Source organism: Plasmodium yoelii, assembly GCF_900002385.2.
Source record: "Plasmodium yoelii strain 17X genome assembly, chromosome: 9".
Taxonomy (NCBI): Eukaryota; Apicomplexa; class Aconoidasida; order Haemosporida; family Plasmodiidae; genus Plasmodium; species Plasmodium yoelii.
The window spans coordinates 95,059-105,084 of record NC_036181.2 but is presented as its reverse complement, the minus strand read 5'-3'; the positions used below and the strand labels follow the sequence as shown (position 1 = coordinate 105,084).

General features: G+C 20.0%; 3 protein-coding genes across 3 annotated transcripts; all 3 read left to right on the top strand.

The window, feature by feature from the left end:
• On the top strand, positions 1–1,154 carry PY17X_0900093 (uncharacterized protein; the record flags this gene model as incomplete). The annotated part of the gene is made up of 3 exons (XM_725335.1): positions 1–15; positions 153–980; positions 1,068–1,154. 3 exons carry the CDS (start codon positions 1–3, stop codon positions 1,152–1,154), a joined length of 930 nt encoding a protein of 309 aa, XP_730428.1.
• A 2,318-nt stretch (positions 1,155–3,472) lies between these two features.
• Positions 3,473–4,577, top strand: PY17X_0900091 (PIR protein; the record flags this gene model as incomplete). Its single annotated transcript, XM_034637531.1, has 3 exons — positions 3,473–3,487; positions 3,627–4,388; positions 4,479–4,577. 3 exons carry the CDS (start codon positions 3,473–3,475, stop codon positions 4,575–4,577), a joined length of 876 nt encoding a protein of 291 aa, XP_034493485.1.
• A 2,220-nt stretch (positions 4,578–6,797) lies between these two features.
• Positions 6,798–7,864, top strand: PY17X_0900089 (PIR protein; the record flags this gene model as incomplete). The annotated part of the gene is made up of 3 exons (XM_022956571.2): positions 6,798–6,812; positions 6,941–7,687; positions 7,778–7,864. The coding sequence occupies 3 exons, from the start codon at positions 6,798–6,800 to the stop codon at positions 7,862–7,864; spliced, it is 849 nt and encodes a 282-aa protein (XP_022811006.2).
• Positions 7,865–10,026: the final 2,162 nt, after the last annotated feature.

The window sequence follows — 10,026 nt, the reverse complement described above, 5'->3', positions numbered from 1 at the left end:
ATGAATAAGCAAGTGGTATATACATTTGTTAATAATAATAATTTCCTTTACATGTTTTGATATTGTATTATATTTAAATATCATTAAACTTTATTTTAATAAAATGTTCAATAATATACATTTCTAATAACTGTTTTTAAATGTTTTCTTAGTGTGAAAGTTTTCTGAGTGTATGGGATGCTTTCCCCGATAAATTGACCAAAACTAATGAATATCATGAATTTAATTATGGCAATTTTTTAAATAGTTATTGTTTTAACAATGAATGTAAAGGTGATCTCGAAAAAATTAATGCTGGATGTTTATTTTTGCTTAATAAATTCTTTGGGAGTTCTGGGCTTTCGAATAAGGCAAAAAATAATATAAATTTTGTTGATTACATTATGACATGGTTAATTTATATGTTAAGCCTAAAGAGCAATCCAGATAAAAACAGTCTAAAACATTTTTATACTACGTTTATAAAAAGTGATTTCAAGTATATAAGTACTGTAGACCATGTTAAAGGTTGTAGTAATTTTAAGGATATTATAGAAAATAGACATACTTTAACGAATGATGATATGGATAATAAGATTATATCTGAATTATATAATGCATTTAAATTATTATGTGAAATGTATACTGATTTTGATGAAAACACGTCAAATTGCAAAAAATGTTCGGAAAATGCCATAAAGTTTGCTGAAAAATATAATGAACTTAATGGAGATTCTAATAATACTAATGGTAGTTCATATAATAAAATATTATCTACTTTATCAACTGATTATGATAATTTTAAAATTTATTGTAGTAAAAAAGGTGGTACATGTAATAATTTCCCATCCCTTTCACCTATAAAAACAAAAGAAAATGATGCACTAAGTTCTGGACTATTTTCTGAAGATGCATCATCAAGTTCGTCAATAGGAAACAAATTGTTTACAGTTTTATCGATATTTGGTGCAATAGCATTTCTTTTAGGAATTTCTTATAAGGTAAATAATAAAGAAATTAAAAATTATTTTCATTATATGTATGCAAACGTTAACAAAAAAATAATGCGTTTATCTTTTTTATATTAGTATTCGTTATTTGGATTTCGGAAACGATTTCAAAAACAAAAATTAAGAGAAAAGCTAAAAAATATAAAGAAGAGAATAAATCATTAATATAAGATTCGACGAATAATGATTATTCCAGGAATAGTAATAATTATTGATATATTTTAAGAAACTGTCTATTGGGGAGTAATTTTTTTCCAATTTTTGCATAATTTTATATAGTTTTTATGTTAAGGGTCAGGGTTGTGTTTATGGAACCCATATTCGGGTTAGGGCTAAGTATTATATTGCATTCAACTTTTTATAATTTGAACACTAATTAAATACATGTACCATTTCCGTATGTTTAATCACAAGATGAAGTTCAAAAATCAAAATGTGCAAACAAAAGGAGAATAATCTAATATGAAAGGGGCCAATACCATATTTCTCATAAAGTATAATATATACAATTATGTGTTCATGCCGATTTAATATGATTAAAATAAAATGTCTATATTGCATATATTAATATAGATATTGATTATATATGAATTCATATTATATATATCATAATTACATATTATATAAGCCTTGATAACCCAGAGCTATATTGAATTATGCATATCATAATATGTTGCTTTATTTTATGAAAATTTTATTTAGTAGAACTTATGATTTGTATCATGTTTATTTTAATGTAAATCATGTTATCCAACTGAACTGTAATAATAGATATTCATAAAATATCGATCGAGAATCGAGAATACAACATTATCTATAAAAGGCATTTTATGCATCTAACATTTTTAATAATCAATAAAAATATGCATATTAATAAAAAATTAAACTATATATATATGTATACTATCCTTTAAAATAACAATTATGCATAGTATCATTTTATCCTAATGTTTTAAATTCAAATAATAGATATATTAATATATACATTAATTTATTTACTATAAAGGTATAACATTAGATTAATTTATATTAATTTTTAAGCTTTATAGTTTTTAAGTATAAATATATTACATTTAAAATTGTTAAAAAATAAAATATAAGTATATTAATAAAATATAATGTTATAGTTTGTACTAATAATTATAAATAATTAGATAGATAGAATAACGTTATTATTATACCCCTATAAATATAATATAATAAATTACTCTACTAGTAACTAATATTGAAATATTGTTTTTTTGTGAAAAATTAATATAATTAAACATTAATATTATCGAAAAGAAAAATAATAATGCATTATAAAGGTATCAATGTTATATATTTTGTTAAAGATCCAATTTGGGATTTGTAGTTTTATATTCTAAAAATATGGATTAATGGAGAAAGGGTTAAATACTTAATTAATATTAAATATCATTTTATTATTCAATATTAACGCGTATTATATTGTTATTGTTTTTTGTAGAATTAATAAAATATAGAATTTTTAATAAATTATTTGAATATATATACATTGATAACTATAACAATAAAATATATGAGATAAAAATGAACTATGTAAAACATTTAGCAAATATTAATTTAAATTTATATATTAAAATAGCAATATATCTTATCTCTCTTCTCTTAAAGGTAATATAACACCCTAATTAAACATAGTTTTCTATTATACTTTAAAATTTCCATCAATATTTATTTATATGTTAATATCTAATAAGTATTATTTTAAAAACAATCTACATTCAGAGATTTATTTAAGGTTATAAATACGGATTCAGTGCTAATTGTCGTTTTAAACCGTGGAAAATATGCGTAAAATATATTGTAAAATTACTCAATAAGGTATATTTATAAATTGAAGTATATAGAAATGAAAATATAGTTATCGGAATCATTAAAATGGATTATGAATTTATCTATATTCATTAAAAGCAATATAAATGTATATAATTTGCATAGAAAATAGAAAAATGGAACTTTGTAAATGTTATAATTTTAGAAAAAACTATATTATAAGAAACAATTATATAAATATATATTTATATACTTTTAAAAATTATACTAATAATAGATTTATTAAAGCATGAGAAAAAAAATTGTATTTTTCTATATTGAGACACAAATATAAGAGGGAATATTTTAAATTCATTACTAAACTACTTAAATTTTTATAATAAAATTATAATGGATGTTACTAATAATCATAAATTTAAGCATAAATTATATTATACATCTGACCAAAATGTATTAAATGTCTCCAATTTAAGGCAGATTATTAGTTATCAAAAACAGGAATAGACCGTTTCTTTAGTAATAATATTATTCTATATTAATTTAATTATTGGAAAACTTATAATATATTTAACTACAGACCGTTGTTATATATAGGGCTAAAGTATTTGCGTCGTATATTTGGTGCAGTTTATATAAAATAGCATGATTCTACTCAATTTATAAATCAAAAATAAAATTCCATTATAATGAATAAAGAAGTGGTACATACATTTTTTAATATTAATAATAATTATTATCTTTACATTTTTTGATATTGTATTATATATATCATTAAACTTTATTTTAATAAAATTTTCAATAATACACATTTTTATTAATTGTTTTTAAATGATTTCTTAGTGTGAAAAGTTCAAGACTGTAACGACGAATTTAGAATATGATTCGAATACTAAAAATTATAAATTTAAAGATAATACAGATTTCAAAGAGTACTGTACTGATGACAATTGTGATAATGATCTCGATAATATTAGTGCTGGATGTTTATTTTTGTTTAATGAAATCTTTGGGAATTCTACCTCGTTTAGTTTTATTGCAAAAGGAAACACCAATATTGTTGAATACATTATGATATGGTTAAGTTATATGTTAAACTTTAAGAAAATTGAAGAAAATGACACTATAAAGAATTTTTATGAAGCATATATAAATAGTGATAATAGGTATATTACGGATATAAATAATGTTAGTGGCTATAAGAACTATAAGGATCTTATAGATAAAAAAGAAGATTTGATGAGTATTTATGTTAAAGATATGTCTAAATTTTATTATGTATTTACATTATTATGTATGATGTATGTTGAATTTGATGAAGAAAGGCCAAATTGCTATAAATTTTCGGAAATAGCTAATGATTTTGCTAAAAAATATGATGAACTTAATGAAAATTATAATAATGGTAAAGATAGTCCCTATAATAAATTATTATCTACATTATCAAATGATTATAATAATTTTAAAAATAAATGTAATGATCCTGAATTTAGCAACTTTCCATCACTTCCAACATATTCACGAAGATTAGTAATAAAAAACACACTTATTTCAATTGGATTTATATTTATTGCCGTATCAATTTTCTTGGGAATTGGATATAAGGTAAATAATAAGTCAATTAAACAATATGTTCAGCACTGGTTAATTTGTGAATATAAATAAATTATACATTTTTTTAAATTTTTATATTAGTATTCGTTATTTGGATTTCGGAAACGATTTCAAAAGCAATGTTTAAGAGAAAGAATAAAAAATATAAAGAAGAAACTGATCATTAATAAATTATTCTGAATATGAAGATTGATGTATTTTAAGAAACTGTCTATTTGGAAATAATTTTTGTATAATTTTTATATAGTTTTTATGTTGTGGAGCCCATATTGGGGTTAGGGCTAAGTATTATATCTCATTTAATTTTTTATAATTTAAACACTAATTAAATATATGTATCATCCCGTATGTTTAATTTCGAGATGAAATTAAAAATATGTACTCCCAAAGGAGCATTACCATTAATATGAAAAAGGCTACATCACATTTGTTCATAAGTTATAATATATATAATTAAGTGTTAATATATATTTAATATGATTAAAATAAATTGTCTATATTGTATATATTAATTCATATTATGATATATCATAATTGCCTATATAAAAGTTAATATGTGGTTATATTGAATTATGCATATCATAATATGTTTCTTTATTTAATGAAAATTTTATTTAGTAAAACGTATTATTTGTGACATATTGATTTTAATTTAAATAATATTATCCAATTGAACTGTATAATAATTTTATATATTAGAGTATAATTATAATTCGATTAATTTGGAACAATTACCTACAATACAATATACCTTCATATTAATGATTATATTTTTAATGTTAATTAATCACATTACTAATGTATAATAGATAATCATAAAATATAGATTCATAAATATCGATCGAGAATCGACAATATAACATAGTCTATAAATTATTGTTATGCTTCTAACATTTTTTGAAGTTGTAATTGTATTAATAGAAGTTGCTTCATACGCTTTAATTTATTTATAATAAAGATTTAATAATAGATTATCACTATTAATTTTTAAATTTTGAGGTATAAATATATTATATTTTAAAATAGTTAAAAAATAAAACATAAGTATATAATAAAGTTTAATATTATAGATATGATGCATTATTATATGCCTATACATATAATCTAGAAATTACCAATAGTTAATATTAAAATATTGTTTTATTGTGAAACCTTCATATAATTAAATATTAATTTTATCGAAAAGACATAATAATACATTATATTTGTTAATGATTCAATTTGGAATTTGTAGTTTTATATTCTAAAAGTATGGATTAATGAAGAAAGGGTTAAATACTTAATTAATATTAAATATCATTTTATTATTCCATATTATATTATCATAGTTTTTTGTAGAATTAATAAAATATAGAATTATTAATAAATTATTTGAATGTATATACATTGATAACTATAGCAGTAGAATATGTAGGATAAAAATGAACTATGTAAAACATTTAGCAAATATTTATTTAAATTAATATATTAAAATAGCAATATATCTTATCTCTCTCCTCTTAAAGGTAATATAACAACCTAATTAAACATAGTTTTCTATTATACTTTAAAATATTATTAATATATATTTATATGTTAATATTTGCTAAGTATTATTTTAAAAACAATTTACATATAAAAACTTATTTAAGCTTATAAATACGGATTCAGTGCAAATTGTTTTAAAGAATGGGAAAAATGGCAAACTATATTATAAAATTATCCAATAAGGTATATTGGAATAAAACTAAAGTTATTGAGCACATTAAAATGAATTTTGAATTTATCTACATTCATTAAAAACAATATAAATTTATTTAATTTGCATAGAAAATGTAATATGTAACTTAATTCGAAAATACTATAGTTTTAATAAAACATGGTATATAGTATTAGAAACAAGTGTATAATTATTTAATATGTTTTAAGAAATGACTATTTATATATTTTAAGGATTATAGTAATAATTTAATTTTTTATTTTTTAGATTTATACAGTATTTAAATTTTTGAAGGACATTCATTAAAACATAAAATATAAATATATTTCTTTTCTATGTTCAAACATACTTTAAATTCATTATAAATGTATATTCATTTTTATAATATAGTTATACAAAATGTTAGTAAGAATGCATTTCTTGTATAAAATGCATCATATATATATTTAATCAAAAGTGTATTAAACAACCCTCTATTTAAGGTAATTTAGCTAATTATCATAAAAAATAATGTAACTTTTCGTTAGTGATAATATTATTATATTATTCTATATTAATTTAATTATTGAAAAACTTATAGTATATTTAACTACAGACAGTTATATATAGGGTTAAAGTATTTGCGTCTCATATTTGGTGCATCGTATATAAAATAGCATGATTCTACTCAATTTACAAATCAAAAATAAAATTCCATCACAATGAATAAAGAAACGGTATATGCATTTTTTAATAATTCCCTTTACTTTTTTATATTGTATTACATATAAATATCATTAAACTTTATTTTAATAAAACTTTTAATAATTCGCGTTTTATTAATTGTTTTTAACTGCTTTCTTAGTGTAAAACGTTCGCTCCTTTAAGGAACGTGATTTCCAATTCGGACAAGGGTGTAACCTATCAATTTACAACTGATGAAGATTACAAAAATTACTGTACTAATGAAAATTGTGATAATGATACTGATAAAATGAATGCTAGATGTTTACATATTTTTGATGCATTCTTTAAGGATAAGTCTACGTTTGAAAATGATGCAAAAGGAAACATCTATATTGTTCAATACATTTTGATATGGTTAAGTTATGTGTTAAGCCTGATCGAAAGTAATGAAGCTGGCAATAGAACGAGTTTTTATAATAAATATATAAATGGTGATGAGAAGTACAATAAGAATATAGATGATGTTACTGCTTATAAAAATTATAAGGATCTTATAGATAAAAATAATTATATTTTAAGTATGGATATGAGCATTATATCTAAATTTTATGATGCATTTATATTATTATGTGACATTTGTATTGGGGTTGATGAAGATAGGTCAAATTGCGATAATTATTTAGAAAAAGCTAAAGAATTTGCTAAAAAATATGATGAGCTTAATGAAGATTATAATAATGGTAAAGGCAGTCCCTATAATCAATTATTATCTACATTATCAAATGATTATAATAATTTAAAAAATGTATGTAATGATTTTCCATCACTTCCAACATATTCACGAAGATTAGTAATAAAAAACACACTAATTTCAATTGGATTTATATTTGTTGCCGTATCAATTTTCTTGGGAATTGCATATAAGGTAAATAACAAGTCAATTAAACAATATATTCAGCACTGATTAATTTGTGAATATAAATAAATTATACATTTTTAAAAATTTTTATATTAGTATTCATTATTTGGATTTCGGAAACGATTTCAAAAACAAAAATTAAGAGAAAAAATAAAAAATATAATGAAGAAAATGATTCATTAATATATGATTCGAAGATTAATAATGATTAATACATGTTAAGAAACTGTCTATTGGGAAATAAATAATTTTTGCATAATTTTTATATAGTTTTATGTTGTGGATCCCATATACGGGTTAGGGCTAAGTATTATATTACATTTAATTTTTTATAATTTGAACACTAATTAAATATATGACCATTCACATATGTTTAATCACGAGATGAAGTTTAAATATGCAACCAAAAAAAGGAGTACTGCCATCAATATGAAAAGAGTCACATAACATTTTTTCATAAATTATAATATATATAATTTAGTGTTCATATCGATTTAATATGATTAAAAAAAATGTCTATATTGCATATATTAATTCATATTATGATATATGATAATTATTTATTATATAAGACTTGTTAACCCAGAGATATATTGAATTATGCATGTCATAATATATTTCTGTATTTGATGAAACATTTTATTTAGTAAACTTATTATTTGTATCATATTTGTTTTAATTTAAATCTGATTTTGATAACCGAACTGTAATAATAGATATTCATAAAATATCGATCGAGTATCGACAATACAGCGTTATATATAAAAAGCATTTTATGCATCTAACATTTTTAATAATCATTAAAAATATGCATATTAATAAAAAATACATTATAGATATATGTATACTATCCTTTTAATTGTCGATTATATATTTTATAATTTTATGCTAAAGTTTTAAATTCAAATAATAGAGATAGTTCTATATACATTAATTTATTTACTATAAATGTATAATATTAGATTAATCACTATTTATTTTAAGCTTTATAATTTTGAAGTATATATAAATTAGAAATATATTATATTATTAGCTAATTAAAAATATATAATTATATTAATAGTATTTAATATCATATTTTGTTATAATAATTATAAATAATATGATAGATAGAATAGCGTTATTATTATATATCTATGCATATAATTTAATAAAATGCTCTACTAATAACTAATAATGAAATATTATTTTATTGTGAAACTTCATATAATTAAATACTAATATTAATTTTATCGAAAAAGCAAATACTAATTAATTTAATTTGAACTAATATTATTTTTATTAGGTTATCATATATAAATTAATAAATATGTATTATAAATATATCGTTTTACGAGGTAGTATATATGTTATAAAATGTTATACTTTAAACAATGAATCACGGACATATCATACATTGATTTAAAGTATTTATATTAAGGGCATTAATTATTCCGTTGTACTATACAGTGATCTAGCAGTAACAATAATAATAGTAATAACAATAAATAAAGTATTAAATACGAAAAATATATTATGTTAATTTGATAGATTACATGGATATAAATTCATTATATATATTATTAAAGGTATGATAAAATTAAAATTGTATGCACAAAACATCAAATTAATTATTATAACATTCATTTAAATATGCTTTAATTCGATAATATTAGAATTAACACTGTCAAGCAAAATAATATTAATAATTCCATAGTTTACTTAAAAATATAGTTTATTATAAATACAAAAGCAAACCATATATTTAGAAAATTAATAATTATAAGTTATTTTTAATGAATAATTTTAATATATACATACATGGGTTGAAAGATTTAATGGTATAAAATATAAAACATAATTAAACTATGCATAATAAGTAAATCTTATATGGTTACACCCGTGTCTTAAAAAATCATACTTCCCTTATCTCTCCTCTCAAAGTGCAATATACCAACATAATACACATAATTTTCTATTATACTTAAAAATGTTCATCAGTACGTATTTATGTGTTACATATTTAATATTTACTAAGTATTATTTTAAAAACAATATGCATTAAAATAGTTATATAAGCTTATAAATACGTGTCAGTGCTAATTCTCGTTTTAAACCGTGGGAAAGATGTGCAAAATATATTATAAAATTACTCAATAAGGTATATTTATAAATTGGAATATGTAGGAATAAAAATAAAGTTATTGAAAATGTTAAAATATAATTGGAATGTATATATATTAATTAAAACTAATATTAAAATTATGTAATTTGCATAGAAAATGGAGCATTAAACTTAATTTGTAAATGTTATAATTTTAATAAAATATTGGTATATATTATAAGAAACAAGTATATAAATATTT